Source organism: Castanea sativa, chromosome 1, assembly GCF_040712315.1.
Source record: "Castanea sativa cultivar Marrone di Chiusa Pesio chromosome 1, ASM4071231v1".
NCBI classification, from domain to species: Eukaryota; Viridiplantae; Streptophyta; class Magnoliopsida; order Fagales; family Fagaceae; genus Castanea; species Castanea sativa.
In genome coordinates this window covers 11,362,477-11,381,044 of record NC_134013.1, presented here as the reverse complement: position 1 = coordinate 11,381,044, position 18,568 = coordinate 11,362,477, and the positions used below count along the sequence as shown (strand labels likewise).

At 35.1% G+C, this 18,568-nt stretch overlaps 2 protein-coding genes across 3 annotated transcripts; both read left to right on the top strand.

Moving 5' to 3' along the window:
* Window positions 1–802: 802 nt before the first annotated feature.
* Window positions 803–10,510, top strand: LOC142621695 (uncharacterized). 2 transcript variants are annotated; one of them, XM_075795032.1, is made up of 14 exons: window positions 803–1,280; window positions 1,368–1,735; window positions 1,841–1,968; window positions 3,513–3,633; window positions 3,834–3,915; window positions 3,984–4,054; window positions 5,277–5,318; window positions 6,343–6,467; window positions 7,051–7,144; window positions 8,037–8,160; window positions 8,245–8,420; window positions 8,573–8,678; window positions 9,313–9,399; window positions 10,151–10,510. In XM_075795032.1, exons 2-14 carry the CDS (start codon window positions 1,611–1,613, stop codon window positions 10,238–10,240), a joined length of 1,371 nt encoding a protein of 456 aa, XP_075651147.1. In that variant the 5' UTR covers window positions 803–1,280; window positions 1,368–1,610; the 3' UTR covers window positions 10,241–10,510. The 2 variants fall into 2 exon arrangements, with proteins under 2 accessions (XP_075651147.1, XP_075651148.1); XM_075795033.1 differs by lacking the exon at window positions 9,313–9,399.
* Window positions 10,511–12,005: 1,495 nt separating this feature from the next.
* Window positions 12,006–18,355, top strand: LOC142622208 (transcription factor E2FC). The gene is made up of 14 exons (XM_075795649.1): window positions 12,006–12,429; window positions 14,584–14,767; window positions 14,893–14,919; window positions 15,077–15,162; window positions 15,417–15,505; window positions 15,623–15,677; window positions 16,436–16,488; window positions 16,577–16,627; window positions 16,718–16,766; window positions 16,851–16,916; window positions 16,998–17,074; window positions 17,271–17,469; window positions 17,696–17,753; window positions 17,898–18,355. The coding sequence occupies exons 1-14, from the start codon at window positions 12,232–12,234 to the stop codon at window positions 17,900–17,902; spliced, it is 1,197 nt and encodes a 398-aa protein (XP_075651764.1). The 5' UTR covers window positions 12,006–12,231; the 3' UTR covers window positions 17,903–18,355.
* The last annotated feature ends 213 nt before the right edge of the window (window positions 18,356–18,568 follow it).

The window sequence follows — 18,568 nt, the reverse complement described above, 5'->3', positions numbered from 1 at the left end:
AAAAAAAAAAAAGGGATATTGGGCTTTTGCCCTTATTTTGTAAAAATTCTAGCACAATGTCTCTCTTTTGAAATTATTTAGATCTGTATCTTTGTTTTAGTACTCAATTTTAAAAAAATCGAGTTACAAGTGGAACTCGACATTAGCAATGTCAAGTTCTATGTATATTTTGCTACTTAATTTTAAAAAAAAATTTAAGTGAAACTCGACTTTGCTGAAGTCAAGTTTTAATTAAAAATTTACATATAACTTGATTTTGAGGATTATAAGTTTTATACCGAACTCAATTTTGTTAAAATCGAATTTCAAAAATAGGGACACAGACCTAAATAGTTTCAAAATAGGGACATATTATTGTTATATTTACCGAATAAGGGCAAAAACCCAATATCCCCAAAAAAAACAAAGAAGAAAAGAATAAAGAAAAGAAAAAGAAGAGGCAAATGGCAACACGCCCAGAAGAAGAAGAAAAAGTATATAAAAACAAAAACAAAAAACAAATGGCAAGAAGTAAGAACATGAGATGAAGAAAAAGAAAAAGTAAAAAAAAAAAAAAAAAATCAAATGGCAAGAAGTAAGAACACACCAAAAAAAAGAAGCAAATTGTCAAAAACAACGCCAATGTGGACAGGCATTTTTGTTGACTCAAATTGAGTTTTTCTCTCCTTTAGTTTTCTCCCCATTTTAGAGAGAAAATTTGTTGATAAGCCCGGAAGAAAAACACCTAATCCCCATAATTTATTTTCCCTCCCTCTCTTAACCAAACAACTACTTAAAATGTTATCTCTCTACTTTTCTCTCCTAAACTTTCTACCATCCTTAAAATCCCTCCAAACAAACACACCCATAAGTTTTTCCTCTTAATTTTTCTAAACCTCCATACTGTTGCACCGTCCCCTCCTTTTATAGACATCTTTCTCTCCCTTATCTCCCTAGGGTAATTCTCGAGGCAAGTCAAACAGTGGTGGCATCTCAGACTAAACAAAGGAATTGGTTACCCATGGTCCCCTATGTATGTGCCAAAAGATAAGCCCTGCTCGTTACCTGGATAGGAGCTCCAGCAGTGGTGGCTAACTCGGATCTCCATAGGACCTATTATGGGAGTTGTCTTTTATTCCCCGGGCATCCTTACTCCTCTCCACATTTTTGGGCATGACCCATCTCAAGTATCATTTTCTGGGCCTTTGGGTCTCAACTCGGAATCAAGTTCAGCCCCCCACGAGACGGTTTCACGAGATCGTCTCATACAATAAATTTTCTCCTTTAGTTGCAGAGATAAGGTGAGCTGAGCTGGCTTTTGAATTGTCTACTTGGAAATTTTAATTGACGTGTCTTATTTTTATTGGGCCACCTCTTATATTTTGCAGGAAATATGGTCCCGGGTTGAAACGCCGACTATGAACACTGCTGACCTGGCAATACTTGTCTGCAACAAATTATTAACGTTCTCAAAACCTTAAAAACCCTTAAACCCTAAACTATAAAATCAGGGTTTTAATGCCTGTGACTTTTGTTCAGCTTTCTATTTTTAAATTTTCCTTATTATTATTATTCATATATTCTTCACAATTAGACCGATTTTTCTTGTTCTTCAGTAAAGAATCATAATAATGTCCCAAAATAATTCCCAATCCGATTCGATTCAAAACCCTAGAGTTACCTGGGAAGGCTGCAGTGTCTTGCTTGACATCAACGATGGCGATCGTTTGGTTTTCGCTCGCCTCTCTGCTGGCTCGTAAGTCTTTTTTCTCCTTCAAAAATTGGTTCTTTTTTGCATTTTATTTAGCATAAATTGCCATGGGAAGTTTCAGTGAGTTTTTTTGGCTGGTGGGTTTTGCAGGACATTGAAAATTGGGAATAAGACATACTCTCTGCAACCCCTAATTGGTTGTCCTTTTGGTTCTTTGTTTCAAGTTGAAAATGGAGACCAAGGGCATTGTTTGGCTCGCTTTGTTCCATCCATTGAAGGTTTGGTTCTTTCAATTTGTTTGTGTTTATAGTGCCCAAACTGTGTTTTGTTTTACAAATGTTACATGACAAGGAAGTACAGTGTCTGTTTAATTATGGGGCAATTATGCTAATGGAAAATATAACTTAGAGTTGCCTTTGCAATCTGCCTTTGCTTAATTTACATGCTTTACTTGTTTACTTGCTATTTTACGCACTGTTTGTTTCGAAGTAAAATATTTGCAAATGTAAAATATTTTCAGTAAAATATTTTCATTTTACCATGTTTGACTGTCAACATGAAAATACAATGAAAATCATTTTCCAATTGCATGTTGGGTTTTAATAACGTATAAGATCAGCGAAAATTCCTTGATGAAGATTACTCATCACAAGGTGTATTGGATTAAAGGACATCATTCTTAAAAGTTAGGTGATAACCGCTGCGCTAAAACATTCTAATAAATAATCCAAAAGAAGAAAGCAAAGAAATGGATATAACAATGGAATTTATCAAACCAATTATAGCAAAAATTGAAGAATACTTGCTGGAGCAAATTGAACAACAGTGCGGCTATTTATTTCACCTAAATAGCAACATCAAGAATCTTAAAGATCAATTTCAAAAGCTGGGTGACAAGAGACGTGGGGTGCAATCAGAAATTGACGCAACCAAAAGGAATGGAGAGATAATTGCACCTGGGGTTCAAAATTGGGTCAAAAAGGTAGACAATATCAACATCAGTGAAGATCTGCGCAGATTCTTTGATTTAGAAAGTTAGGGCGAATATGATGAGGTTGGTAGTGTCGATGATAATGGTTGGGGTCAGTCAGTGGCGACAGTCAGTGGGTGGACAGGGGTGTGGGATGGGTGGAGATGAGAGAGTTGTGGCCTTGTGAGTGAGAGAGCTGAGAGATGGAGAGAGGGAGAAGAAATGAGAAAGTTAAGAGAGGGGAAGAAGCTAATCAAGTGTCGGGAGTGAGAGAGGAGAAGAAAATGTAAAATGTTTTACCGATTTTTTAAGTGTAAAATATTTTACAGTTTTTGCATTTGGTTTTTCCTTTGACTGAAAATATTTTACATTTGACCAATTATTTTACTGCAAAACAAACATGGTAAAATGTGAAAATATTTTACATCAAAACAAACAGAGCGTTAATGACAAATAATTGCTCTAGTGGGGTGTGTAGTTCATGTTGAAGGTGCTGCTAGTCAAGTTACATTAAAAGAATGATGTGATTTCAATGGATGAAATTGATAAAAGTATCTAGTTAGCTTCCTTTCGTTTACTTTCTCATCTCAACCAAACAAATGAAGTACCTTCAAACTGCTAACAATTAATTAGGCGCGTGTATACCTTTTGTCACTGTACTTTAGAAGTCTATCTCCACTTGTTGTAGTTGTGAAGTTTAACGTTTTCTCTCTTTGTTACTTCACTTTATAATTTCTTTTTGTGCGTGTATATATCTTACATGTGTATATTTGAAGGTCCTTGTTCATTCCTTTAGCATCTTATCTTTTCTGTTTTATTTATTCATTTTGTTGTTGAATTTTTTCTTCTTAGGCAATAATATTCCGGAGAAAGGAGACTTTGAATCACAAGATGAAATCAAAGATAATCGAGCATTAGTTGATAATAATAAAGCCCAAAGCCTAACTGGTGAAGAAATAAATGCAATGCGGAGGTGAGAACATCATGTGTTGGTTAGCCGGAAGTTTTCTTCCAAAGTTAATTTATGTATATTACATCAAGGCTTCTACCAAATTGAATTCATGTATATCACATATCATTATAAAAGGATCAAATGATAATGATAAACAAACTACAAAGAGATGTATGATAAACACACTAGAAATTTAGACTAATGCTCACTATTTTCTGCAGTCAGGGTGCAACAGGTGATGAAATAGTTGAAGCTCTCATTGCTAATAGTGCAACATTTGAAAAGAAAACATTGTTCTCACAGGTAAGTTAGAGAATGAAATTGTCAAAAGTTTTTATTTTGAAGAAAAGCTTATTTCAGTACGTTTGCAGGAGAAATATAGGCTTAAGAAGCAGAAGAAATATGCACCCAAAGTACTTTTGAGGCGCCCTTTTGCTCGAAGGTAAGTTAGCCTTGCTTGAGTGATTTTATTTGCTGACACATCAATTTCAGGCTTACATTAATTTGAATTAGCTTGATTATTTTGTAATTCTTTACTTTCTGCCAACCCCTGAAACCTTCTCTAGATTTTTTCTTTGTGACTCAGCATTCATTTATGGCAAAAGATGAATACTTAGCATTAATTAATTCCTCCCAACTGTTGAATGACATTAAAAAAAAAACTCATCATGAGGCTCTGTAAATAATTTGCATCAGTTTCTTTTGAGCATGAGATAGAGTTGGAATTGAGGGAATCACAGGGGATCTATGATTGGTCAAGCTCCACTTGATAAAAACCATAGTGTTCAAGCCTGGCTTGTTCTTGAGTGAAGCTGAACTTTTGAGCTTGAGCGCAGATGGACATGTATATAATAAAAGCTTGGGCATATGAGCTAATCTCGATATTGAGGTTGGCTCATTTAACGTTGAGCAGCTTGCTAGCTTCATGAGTTGAACTTAGCTTTTTATCAAGGCTTCAAGCTCGTCACATTTAATAAATGAGGTTCAAAGCAAGGGTTGAGCAGCCTGGCTCATAATTGGCATAGCCATATCAATCCTGAGAGGAAGCACTGGACTGCCTTTTAAATAGCCCATGGCAAGAATAGAAAAAAATGAGGATGACACCAATGCTCATTCCATGGTGTCTGTCGTACTTGGAAGAAACCAAGATTAGTTAGTTTGTTGGCCTATTAGGAGCAATTAGTGGTTATCTTTTATATGTGCTTACATAGATAGTACTTAGTGGATGACTTTCTAATTTGACTTATATCAATTGGCCCAGTTTGTGGGTTTTGCAGAGCTTTTTCCATTAATGGAAGCTTAAGATATTTAAGGCAGACAATTATCATATAGTGTTTAAGAAATAAAAGAAACATGTTACAAATTTAGTGTTTTTTTTTTTTAAAGATGTTGGGTGCTTTAACATATATGATTGGGAAGATTGGTATTGATAAAGTCATCCAACATAGAAGAAAGCTAAAGCATACTTGGTACATCTTCAATGGAAGTTACTGATGTGTGTGAACTATCCAGAATTATATCATGTGCATAGGAGAGCATCCTGTGAGTACTTTTATGTAAAGGGTAGTGGGGGTGCAAAGTGTACCCTTTTTCTGTCATTTCTTTGGAACATGCCTAGTATTCAAATGATGATGTCTAATTTGTGTTTACTTTTTTCCCCCCAGTATATGTGAGGCATACTTCAAGAAATATCCAGCAAGAATTGGGTAATGACGCATCTTCTCATGAACTTATGACAATTTTGTTAACTGTCTATGTATGTCTATTTATGTTGGTTTTGGTTCCTCTTATTTATTTTCTGGCTAGAATTATGTGCTATTATTTTGGGAACTGTAAATAACATCATGTATGTGAGTATATACATATGCATGTATATGTATGTATATATTCATAGGACTAACTAAGATATATTATGTTATCTAGCAAAAGTAGAAGTTGAAGAACAAGTGTGGGAGCAGTGAGATACTAGGCAAGAAATACCCTTGCTTGGTAATTTTTGGATAATTTTTTTGTTATAAACAGAAAATGGACATGGTCTGTTGAATCTAATATATAGGCTATGCTTTTTGGACCCTTTTGTATCTTTATATACGCCACTGGTCTTTTGCCAGTTTATTGTCCAGTTCTGTAAAAAACCTAACAGGCTAACATACATATATTCTGTTCTCATTTATCTTTTTTTTTTCCTCCTCATTGAGTTGATGAAATTAATTCACAGTAGATGTATGTTCCAATGTATCTAATTATATGATGTATTTAATCAGAATGCTGAAAAGGTATGGAATGCCTATTATATTGCCATGCCTACCATATGTGCTCAACTGTTTCAATCATGTTACTTGGCTACAGATGTAGTTGTGTCTAGGAATTTGTTTGTTCACCGTCACCATTTTCCTTTTTGCTCAGTCTATGAAGCAACGCTATAGGCTACTGAAAGTAACTTTATATATTCATCTTGTGCTGTACCCAAATAGTATAATGGTGTTTTTGAGTTGAAGTAGCGCCTTTTGAGAATCTCAAGTAATGGTTACAATACTTGCATATATGAAGAACCTTGGGTTCATGAATAACAAGTTAAACCTGTTTTTCTTGTTCTTTTCTTCTTTCTTTAATGGAATTGTGATAATAAGTAGATCTAGTTGTTGATATCTTGACATGGATATTCTTTAGATTAAACTTTTCTATCTGCTCATAATTTTATTTATTTATTTTTGTTTGCCTGTGATTCAGATTCTTGCGAGTGGATGCATTATCTCTTCTTCTTTCCATGGCTAATGTTTCTGCAAATTCTGATGTTCTCGTAGTGGATATGGTTGGTGGCCTTCTAACTGGTGCTGTGGCAGAACGATTAGGAGGTTTTTCTATGTTCATTCTCTTCAAATTGTGAATTTCTCTTCTTTTTTTTTGGGAATACTTATCACCATGGAAGTTCCCACCAACTGAAGATGCTGGCCAACTCTTCTTGTAGCTGGTATCAATGAGTGTCTAGATTCAGACCATATACCCATGAAAACATCCATTCTAATTGATCAGTAACGCTTTTGAATTTACTTGTCCCCAAAATGAAGTGCACAAAGTAGAGAAAAAATATACATGTTGCCAACTTGTATTGGTTGAGGAGAATTCATTGAGCCAAATATCCATTGGTTGTATTAAGTCGAGCATTTATAAGAGGAGTTCCATTTGATACATTAAATAATTGCATTAACTTTTTTTTTTTGGTCTACCTTCTCCTTATGGTAAACTTCAAAATGTTTAATTTTGACTAGCATGGACAATGTGGTCTCCCAAAACTTCTTCTTGCACTTCATTTTAGGGTTGGATTGGTATAATTTTGTTGTCTGGAGGAAATTTCATTGTTCTGGTTGGCTCGTGTAATTGAGAGCAGTTGTTGCATGTACTGTCTTGGTTGTTTTTATGATTTTCTTTGTGTGGCAGGTACTGGTTATGTTTGCAGTGCATATCTTGGAAGCACACCATATTCTATTGATATAGTCAGAATATTCAACTTAAGTAATGAAATTTGTAAGAGGTAAATCCGGCTTTGAGTTCTCCCATTTTTTCAGAATTGCCGTTACTTGAAGTTCTTTTTTAATGACCCCCCTTTGCGGAAACAACTTAGCATTATGTTGAGATTTGAAGAAGGATTACTTGGCCTTCCCAGCACACTCTGACTTCCAACCAAATCTTTCCAATCTGAGCTCAAAACTTGGGCTTTGATTGAATATGCATTGGGTGGGATATTATGGGCTACTTCATATTTTTTCCCATGATGGTTAAAGGTGGCCAGCAGGAGAGCAAGAAAGGGAAAGAGGGTGACGTCAATTCCTGCTTTTTCCTGTGCTTGTGTGGCTTGGGATTTCTGGGCTCTCTTGTCTATTAGGTTTATGAAGGTGTTAGTAACTTTGGTCTGCTCCCACTCTCATTTTGCATGCTAGGTCTTTTGTCTGTTAAGTTTTTTAAGGTGTGATGCTATTCCCCTGCTTCCTTTTTGTTAACTAGCTACCGTTGGTAGTAGAACAATATTTTGTGCATAAACATGGATTGGATTTAGGTTTCTATTTCACAAGAAGAAATATTAAAAATGTAGCCGTCTTGCCTGATGATTTAGTTGGCCCAGGGGTCAACTGGTCCAAGTTGCTGGCTAGATGTTAGGGTTGATTCCTTATGATAGAAGCTGCCTAGAATGGTTGAGGTGGCCAGTGCCTTTCTTGGGTAGTGATGGGACATTAAATAAATGTAGGATTTGCCACAAGTTTTTCTTAGTCCTTGTATATCCTGAATTTTTGGGGTTTATTGCCTTGTTATTTTCTGTCATGTCCTTTTGATGGTTATGTTAGTTTATATTCTGATTATCCCCCCCTTTTTTCTCTTGTTGTGGGGTATATATTTTTTTGCTTAGTATTAAATTAATTTTGGTTCAGGATTGTGCGGTCTCCTCTCACCGATCTCTCTTTATCCCAAAATGGAACTTCTGAACAAATTCACCAGCAGGGAGATGAAATTAACCAGCAGGGAGATGAAATTAACATGGAATGTCTGTCAAATGTAAGTGAGTAGTGACTTTGCCTTATTTTTGGCATATATTTCATTTTAGGTCCCCTAATTTCGTCATAAGATTGATTTGTGCAGAATCAAATGTCTTCATCAGTTGGCATGGAAGAGATTTCTCCTACTGAAAATGACACATCAGATGTTATTTCTGAGACCACTGTTTCTCCTGTAAACAAAATGGGCAAGTCCACAAAGGCTGGAAATAAGGCTCCAAAACAAGCCATTGACTTGTGGAAGGAAAATGGTTTTTCTAGGTAATTATTGTGTTTTTGGTTAACAAATCAGAAGAAAATTTTAGTTGATGGTTCTTTAAATACTCATTTCCCTGCGAGCTACAGTCAGTGAATGTTTGGTATACTAATCAGAAGAAGCATTAGTTGACAATTCTTTTAAATATTTTATGCAGCCTAATAATTGCCGCACCAGAGCTGGATCTTTGGAGTCTGCTTAAAGATCTTTTGCCACTCCTAGCAAATTCAGCTCCTTTTGCAATTTATCACCAGTATCTTCAGGTCATTTCTTTCAAATTCTTGATATTAAGAAAATTTTAACTTTTTAATGTGCATTTTTTTTTCTGTCACTTCCTTCTGAATGGGTGAGTTTGGAACACTTATTGCTCCATTATCGAATCTTCCACTTGGTTTTGGCCCAATTTCTTTGAAGTTTTGTTTTTGGAGTAGTTCAAAAGTAGGTGATCTAATGCTAGATTGATAATTGTGGTATAGCAATCTAAGGGTTTTTTTTTTTTTTAATCTGAAATTTTCAGCTCAGTTCCCAACAGTTGATTTGCAACTATTATATCATGTCTACATGATCGTAGTTTGTATTAAAACAAATCTGCAACTCCTGAATTGGTTTGGTAATGATTCAGGTTAATGGATTGTTGCTACTGTTCCCTCTACATGAATGTTTTTCATAATTTATAGATGGAATTCGATTTGTAGATTCTTAGGTGAACCTTTTTTATACAACCTGTGTAAATAAGGATTCTCCTACTTTTAATAAAATTTTGATGCTATTTATCATGAAAAAGCAGTTTGATTCATGGATAGGCATTCACTTCTTCTTCCTCTTTTTTTGATAAGTAGATAAGCATTCACTTATTGATATAACAAAAACCCAGACTACTTGTTCTGTTGATTGCAGCCTCTTGCAACTTGCATGCATAATCTGCAGCTTGGGAAGATGGCAATTGGCTTGCAAATTTCAGAACCTTGGTTGCGTGAATACCAGGTTTGGTTTTTTGCTTGCTTTTTATGTACTCTATGGTGTGGAAGTTGTTCTACATTTGTAATTCTATATTTTTTTGCCAACAGTAACAGACATTTTGCTGTTAAATATTCATTGTTAAAATGATATTGAAAAAAAAGAATGTGTGGTATTTTCTGCGTCAACATCCATTTTAATATTCTTTGCTCAATGCATAAATTTTGTGTGGTGTGCATATGCTTGAGAGAGAGAGAGTCATACATATCACTTGAATGCACTCTTGTGAGAAACGAACTCACCAGAGTGGACTTTTTAATTATCCATACCTAAGAGGCTAAGACAACCTCTAGAGCATAAGCAGACCTGTCTGGGTAGGGCTTAGGATGAGGCCATGACGTAAATGCTCAACCATGCAGAAGTATGATAAATGCTGTAACTTCTCTTGTTGATGGTTCCCTTCCTTTGATTGGGATGCTGCTGCTTGTGAAATTGTTGATTGTCTCCTATCACCGATGTTCTTAATGCCCTTGTCAACTTACTGGTACAGCTAATTTCTTGAATTTTAAATTTTGTTGAAGCCAGTTAAGGAGTCATTCTTTAGAATTCCATGGTGCTTTAAAGTAAAGACCATCATTTATCTTCTTCTTTTTCTTCTTCTTCTTTTTTTTTTGCAATGCTAATTACTGTTCCCATTATAGTGCTGAGTTTGATACACTGACGTCTTCCTTCAAATGAGATACTTGACCTTTCTTCTTGATTTTTGATAATTGTGCAGGTGCTTCCTTCACGGACCCATCCATGCATGCAAATGAGTGCATTTGGTGGGTATATTCTTAGTGGGATTAAAATATGTAGCAGCAGCTAATCCCACCTACAATGGAATAAGGTTGCTCTGTTCATGGCCATTTGCTTGCGTTGCTTATTTGTTGGCAAGGAAAACAGATGTCTCCCGAATGTACACTAGCTTTTAGTTTTTATATTATCTGTAAACCTGCAACTGCTGCAATTTTTTCTTGCGTGGTTGCAATCTGTTGTACATTTTGATTTTTTTCATTTGCTAGTTACAGCACTTCTATTAGTTTCCCATTATGAGTTTATGATGATGATCTGGGCTTCTGCTCCACTTTTTTTGGTCTTTGGTTTGTTGTGGAAGTGTGCATGGGTTGAAATCTCTAGTTTTCAGTTCACTAAATTAATTCAGTTCTTGAATCAATCATAAGCCAATGTGGTGTTTGCAATTTCGCATGAGATGAGTTTCAGGTATCAGATTCAGTAGTCAGCTAGTCGTGTTTCTTTTGTGGTCTGTACGGTTTAATACTATGATGCCTTACCTCTAAGGATAAGATTTCTTACCATTAAATCCCCTTCCCATTTCCTTCCATTTTTATTTAGATGTGAAACAGGTGGCACTTAAAAATCAAATAAATACCATTTGTATCACATCCAAGCTAAAATGGGAGGTAATTAAAGGATTCAATGGGAGGGGTATTAGCATGCAGTATTTTATTTAGGAGTAACATTTTTTTCACCTTCAAGATAAAGTTTTAAGAATTTTAGTTGCTGACATTTTATTTAGGAGTAAACTCTCTCATTTGGGTATAATAAATAAGGTCTTAAGAATTTTAGTCTCTTATGAAAGTTGAGGCTTTGTTTGGTTGGAATGGTAAAAAAATGAAAGGAAAAAAAAATTGTATGTTCCGTCGGGTGTATTTGGTAGAGATAATTAATTAAAAAATGAGGGTAATTTTGTACTTCTTCCTCAAAGCCATTTTCTTCCCAATTTGGAAGGAAAGAAATGGTGGATCCAAATGGAAATCTCCATTCCATTTTTCTTCCCCCAATTTCTATCCCCTCCCTTTCCATCCCAACCAAACATACCATAAAAACATGAGATTAAATTCGGTAAGAATGTGGTGTGAAACCCATATTTTACCCTTCTAATCCCAACATGCCACACTATCTTATCACATATTTAATAATAAGTAAAATTACACCAAACAAATTCTAATACCTATATATAAATCTAAATAAATTGGGAGTTTATTGAGATGTTATTAAATGTGGTAGGGTGTATTGAATTTTAAGTAAAATGCTGATGTAACAATCTCTTATTGGATGGGGTAAAACATGTTTTACACCCATCCTTATCAAATTCAAACTAAAAAAACATTACTTATTTGGTTAGTTTTATTTGCTTACAAAAACATTTATCTCAATAGTTTATAATAACCGTAAGCAAACCTTTGCTAGTTATTAAAGTCTAAAATAGATTTGTAAACCATATTTAATAATATAGTTTAGTAATTATTTACCGGGGCCTGATAAGTCAAAATGAAATAATAGATACATCAATAATAACCCTACATAAAATCGAGATCCAAGATACAACGATAATTATTTTTATCGGGATGTATAGTCAATAAGTCCATATCGAGACCCAAGACCCTTTTTATTTAGCCCAAAAAAAAAAAAACAAATGGGCTCGAAGTCATATAACCGAAAAGGAAAAACAAAAGAAGCCCAAACGAGAAGAACTCAAAAAAAGTAGAATGAAGGAGAGAGCGGAAAAAAAAGAAAAAAGAAAAAGTAAAAAAGAGAAAACTAGGCAAGAGGGAGTGGCGGGGAGGCTTGTGATTCGAAAGAATCTCTCTCTCTCTCTCTCCTCTTCTTCCGTTTCCTTAGTTCTTTATTACTCTTATTATTCTTTTACTCCTTTTCAAACCTGAACTCTCCCTCTCTCTAGAACACCCAAACAAACACAAACACAAACTCTCACTCTCATTCTCATCTTTTCCCTCCAAACACTCCCAAGATATCAATCACTCTCTTATATATCTCTCGAGCGAGCACGCTTCCATGGCGAATGATCCAAACCCTCCAAATCAACAACCTGGCTTGCAATTCCACACTCACAATCACAATCCCTACGCAGCAGCAGCAGCAGCTTTCCAGGGAGTTCAACCTTTCGCCTTCTTCGCTTCTAATCCCTTTCCCTCCTACTCTCACGCCGCCGCCTCCTCCGTTGCTCATTCCGCCACCTTTGCCGAACTCGCGGTGAGCTTCTTCGTTTCGTTTCATGTTACAGTTTACGCCTTTCATATTTTTGTTTTCTTGCCGCGAACAATTATTTTCTAGATTTTGTTAGGTTTTCATTTTTTTTTTCCTTCTTTGGAATGGAATCACAGCCTTTTCGGTTTGATCACAGTGTATCATTTTTGCGATCCATTTTATGTATTCATGAACTCAAAATAACTTCATATAACCATATGCATTATCTGAATCAAAGAAACTGAATTCATTCTTATGATCTCTATTCAACACATTAAGATATTATTTCATTTATTCATTACATACTAAGAAAACAAATACACAATTTTTTTTTTTTTGAATGATTTTGTATGAGCCAAAATAGCCTGTACTGAAACAACCTGGTATAATAGGATGGTATATTTCAAAAGGGTAGGTGTACTGTATTGGTGGCATTGGCCAGTATGATAAATTCTAGCCGAACGAGTTGAAAAGCTTCAATATTTATAACTCTTTTTGGCATTGTGTTGTTGTTTGGGGAAACTAATTTTTAGCCCGTCAAGGGTGAAAAGCCCCTGGATTACCCAGTAACTGGTTTTGGCGGGTGGAGTAGGATTTTGATTAATAGTGACGTGCAACTAATCTGAGTGAAGTACTCCTACGTCATCCAAAAATAAATAAATTACGTTGTCAAGACGATTCTTGTAAAAGCATTTATTCTTTTCTCCATTTAGAATTTCAGTTGGGCATTTTAAGTTTTTACTAAGATTTTTAATTATTGTTTCTTAGTTAAATGAATTTGTACTGCAGACAAGTTTTGTGATTTTGTTACTTATGCAGTGAGCTGCATTAACTGCAAGTTCGACGAAAATATTGCATGCTTTTAATTTGGAATACTGTTTCCTTGTATTTCTAAAACAAACCTTATATATCTCGAGCATGTCTTCTAGATTGCTATCTTGGCAAATCGTGTGGTATTATGTCTTAATGTGAGAAGGTTTATATTTTCAACTAGGGGCACAAAGGAACTGTCTAGAATCTGAAACTCCATGTGAACATCAATAATTAAACAATGTAGATGGAATGTCTAGGGTATTGAATTGTCAGAAGGAATATAGAAAGTGTTTTTAATCTAGAATCATTCAAAACCTATGGATTAGGGATACTGTGTGATTAAGAAGAAATAATTTTAATGATGTAAGCAGTAAATTTCACTGTAATTTGGTAAATATGTAATTGACTTGCAAAGTATTTCATTTTCTTATTCTATTTTTTTTTTTAACACATGCACCTAGGTCTTGAACCCAAGACCTCACCCTCCATCACATTATAATGGGAGGAGAATGTGTCGTTTGAGCTAGAGCTCATTGGCTCTAAAAGTATTTCATAATGCCCCGATATTTTCAGATCTTTATTCTGTTAGTTATATGTGCTGAATCTGATTGGGGCATCTAATGAACCAAGTTTTCCTTTGATGAGTCCAGCTGAGATCCCCTTTAAAAGTTACCTGTGACAATGAAAGGGGTAGACAAACAATATCTTACCTGCTGGGCTGATAAAGCTTTATAAATGTAATCACTTGTATGTTCAACTGAAAATGCATATGCAACTCCATACTTATTAGTGTTTAATTAAAAGCTAAGTGGGTCTTGAGCACTTTGTACGCTTCATACTTGGTTTTATGGTTTGGGAGGCTGGATGCATGTTGAAAACTTTTTAAAAGTAAATTGTTATGGCACTTAAAATTTTGCTTGATTGTTCATATACATCTACTTATGTATTTCTCTTTTGGTACAAAAATAATGACTTAAATATTGGAGATGTGGACTCTTTATCCACGATTGTCATATAGTTAGCTTATGATGGCCTTGCATTTATGTGAAATTTCTTTTGCACATCATGAGTTGATATAATTGCAGTGAGAACACAAACAAGAATTATTATTGGGGAGTGGCTGGGATGGTTGTGAATAGTGAGTTTGCCTTTTCTTTATTAAGAGGTTTCAACCATATACTCATACATCTTGTTATCTGGTTAATATAAAATCTTGCATGAACAGAAGTTAAATTGTATGAGTTAATTCCACTTCTGTTGCAACAGAAGTTATATGTCCAGCAGGTGTTTGATGTGTATTCTTTGTACCTCTTCATGTAATTATATAAAATACTACAATCACTGCAGTTGAGGCAAATGAATGAATTAGATGAGTGTGAGGCCCAGACAAGCGGACAGGCCGCCATCCCTGGACAGACTGAATTAGCAAATGATCTTCCACTTAAACCAGAGTCGCGCACTGGTGGAAAGCATCAGACTCAATCAAAGGCTCCAAAACATACCAAATCTGGGACTCAGAAAACAGATATTGGTAACATCCCTTTATTACATCTATTAATTAGTCCATATATTAATATCTTGGGCCCATGTAATGGGCATATTGATTTCTAATTTATTATTTTTTGCTGACGGAGTGTACTAATGGTCTGAATGCAGCTAATTGTCGCTATGACAGTTCTTTAGGTGAGTTTTTAGTAAGGTTTTATTCAATTACCGCTCTTCATATATGATTCTATACATCACACAGACACGCACAGTTTGCATTCATTTGTTGAATCGTTGGCTTTCTGTTTGATGTGGCTATTGAGGTTATGGTATGGGTTTGATATGTTCTTTGCAGGCTTGTTAACCAAGAAATTTATCAGTTTGATCCAGGAAGCTAAGGATGGCACCCTTGATCTGAACCATACTGCAGACATACTGCAGGTATTAAATATTGTCATAATTTCTATGTAAAATTGTTATTCAACCGGTGGAAGTTAAAAAAGGTTTTGCTTCTGTTGTACTTTTGAAATTGTTTTCCTATGACAAGAAATTCTGTGGTGGATATGAATTTAATCCTTTTTCAACAGGTATGTTATGCATGACTCATTCTTGTGCCAGAAATTTAACTTGCTGGTATTGTTTGGTGCTGATTACTTTATACTCTCTGGGTATTTGCATCATATTGTTTTTGACAGGTTCAAAAGCGGAGGATATATGATATTACAAATGTCCTTGAAGGAATAGGATTGATAGAGAAAACTTCAAAGAACCATATACGTTGGAAGTAATGATATTGATCTTTTCATTTATTCAAAAAAGAAAATGAAAAAAAAAAAACAATTTATTCTTTAGTACTTTCTTATTTATTATTATTTGTTAATGACATGCTAGCATTAAACAGGGGATATGGTGATGTGGGCCAGCAGGAGTTGGCCGATCAAGTTGCTGCACTAAAGGTGCATATAAAATTTCAGTCATTTCAATTTCTTTCATGTGCTTAATATTGATTTTGTAATTGCTGAATTTACAGAATTACAAACTGATTATATTATTGCATGATAAACATCTCAAGTTTTACTTCTTGCATGGTATAAATTGAGTGTAAATCTTTTGAAATTCCGTGTTGGCATAAATACAGTAAGAAACATGACAGGAACTTCATAGATTGACTCGTCACTACAAAAGCAGATTTCTATACAGAAAAAATACTCAACTGGAAGTACTTAAGCCTTGCTCTGTAAATGTACTAAAAAATGGAAAGTTAACATACACGATCTTTGCTGCTTTCTCAATTTGTATGCAGAATAGTTTGGTTGAGCTGTGTGAACTAGTTTGCAAACTTCCATTTGGCTTAAGTCCAGTTTCACAACGTATTGTTAGCATATCTGTCTTCATAAAAGTTCCAATGGATAGCTGACATTAAATGGAGTCTTGTATCAGTAATCCAAGATTAAGACAAATAGATCTCATATGAAGCAGATTGCTGATGAGTGATCATTTTCTTTAGGTGGACTCAGAAAATTACGGTATTGTAGATGCATTAATTGTTTGGTTGGATAAGACAACTTAATATCATAACGTCAACCTAGGTTTGGAGAGTTCAAAGCTGATTGTAACTGGCATTTTTTGTAAAATGAAATTGAAATTCAAGTTTTCTAACCTTTCCTATTGACATATTACAATAACTTGAACTGTCTCCATTGTTTCATTACAGGCTGAAAATGCAAGTTTATATCTTGAAGAATGCAGTCTTGATGAATCTATAAGGTTGGTTCACTAATTGAGAAAGATGTTTTTCTATGATTTATCTTTTTAGTGTTTTGAATTTTGAGCTGTCATGATTTTCTTTCCTCAGGCAAAAACTAGAGCTTCTGAATGCCCTGAAGGAAGGTGAAAATTATCAAAAGTATACTCCGGATTCCTCCACATTCTCACTGTATCTGATGCATATGATATTGGTTCTTTCAGTTAATAGTTTGCCTCTTTGGACTGTCAGGTACCTTTTTTTAACAGGAGAAGATATTATGAGCCTTCCATGCTTCCAGGTATCTCTCTCTCCCTCTCCTTGAAATTTGTTCCTTATCTGTTGATTTCTCAAGCTTACTTTCTAGTTGTTATCATTGTCACAGAATCAAACACTTATTGCAATAAAAGCTCCACAGGCTAGTAATATTGAAGTTCCTGATCCTGATGAGGTGGGTAGTGTGGATGATGTGGTTTGAAAATTTGTGCATTGTATTAGTATATATGTGATTGGTTGGCTGCTTGATGAGCAGGATATTGGTTTCCACCAGAGGCAGTGTAATATGACTATTAGAAGCACCACTGGACCAATTGATTTGTACCTCTTGAGGTATTCTTTTATGAGCACGTACAGCTGTATTTCATCACAACCCCCTGCCTCTCTCTCTCTCTCTCTCTCTCTCTCTCTCTCTCTCTATATATATATATATATATATATATATATATATATATATATATTTCTTGCATTATATTTTTTACATGAGAAGGTAGTGTCTTCTCTCTAACAGCCATGTTGATGCTTGTAGCAAATTTGACAGCCAACATGAAAGTACGAGTGTTAAGCAGGCTAAATCACCAGATTCATCTGCTGGGAATAGTGATTACTGCAAAGAGGAGGATGCAGTGCAGCCACCCCAGGTTAATCAAAACAATTCTTCTAAAGCTTTCAGCTCTCCAGCTTCAGAGGTATCTGGGATTCAGAAGATTATTCCTTCGGACTCTGGTGTAAGTATATTTAGAAGTGTCCATTTAAAAAAAAAAAACCAGATTTTTTAAGTTTCAAAGTGGATTTGTAACCCTATGTTTTGGGGGGAGATGAGGGATAGAAGAGGGGAAGATTTGCAAAAATACACTAAAAATGAGTTCTCTCCATCCCAAACATACCTTATAGGTTTTTTATTTTTTCCTATTTTGAATCATGCTGAAGGAAACCTAACCAGCTTATTTGCAGATTGACAATGATTACTGGTTCCGAACAGATCCTAAAGTCAGTACTACAGATTTGTGGGGTGAGCACATTATTTAGCTGTTCCATATTCAACAAGTTTCACTGCCTGGAATTTCTAGATGTGATCATACAACCGGATCAATTTGAAGATCTTTCACTTTAAGGACACCTTTATAGCTTACTTACCATTTACATTTTGTGACAGCATAATTAGGACTGGGCCCAAATAGGTGACATCCTTCAAGATGATTCTTCAGAGGGTAGTGCTGTATTGGCTCAGCCACAAGTATCACACCAGGATGTCTATGTAAATAAGAAGCAGTTACCTAGTTGTTCCAGACCACATGCTAATTCAGGGTTTGCTAACTCCCCTTCACATTTTGAAGTGTAGATTTTGTAGCTAGATTTTCAGTTTTCTGACAAAGATAGCTAATCACAAAGATTATGAAATGTCTGACAAAGATGCGAGTCTTCTGTGGAACCCGCTGATGTATATACTATATAGGATAATTGGTATAGGTTTGATAGAGTCCTGATGATGTAAGACGATAATAAGTGACTATTTTTTGGGGCTTGTAATGCAGTAAAGGTGCAATGAGAGGGTGGATATGTATATATACAGATCCAAATTCTTAGTAAATGTTGCAGGTTCAACTTGGTAAATTTTGTTGCAAGAGCCTTGTGATTCTGTGACACTGTCTGGTGATCCCGTCTATTTTATTCTAGATGGACAAGTAACACTTTTCTAATTCTATTAATACATTCGTCAGCGTTATCCCAATGGTGGAATCCAGATCAGGCTATGGTAAATGGTCTGCTGGAAGGGGGGAATTGTGCAACTGATTATTGAATTCGCTGCCATTATTGTGACTTTGT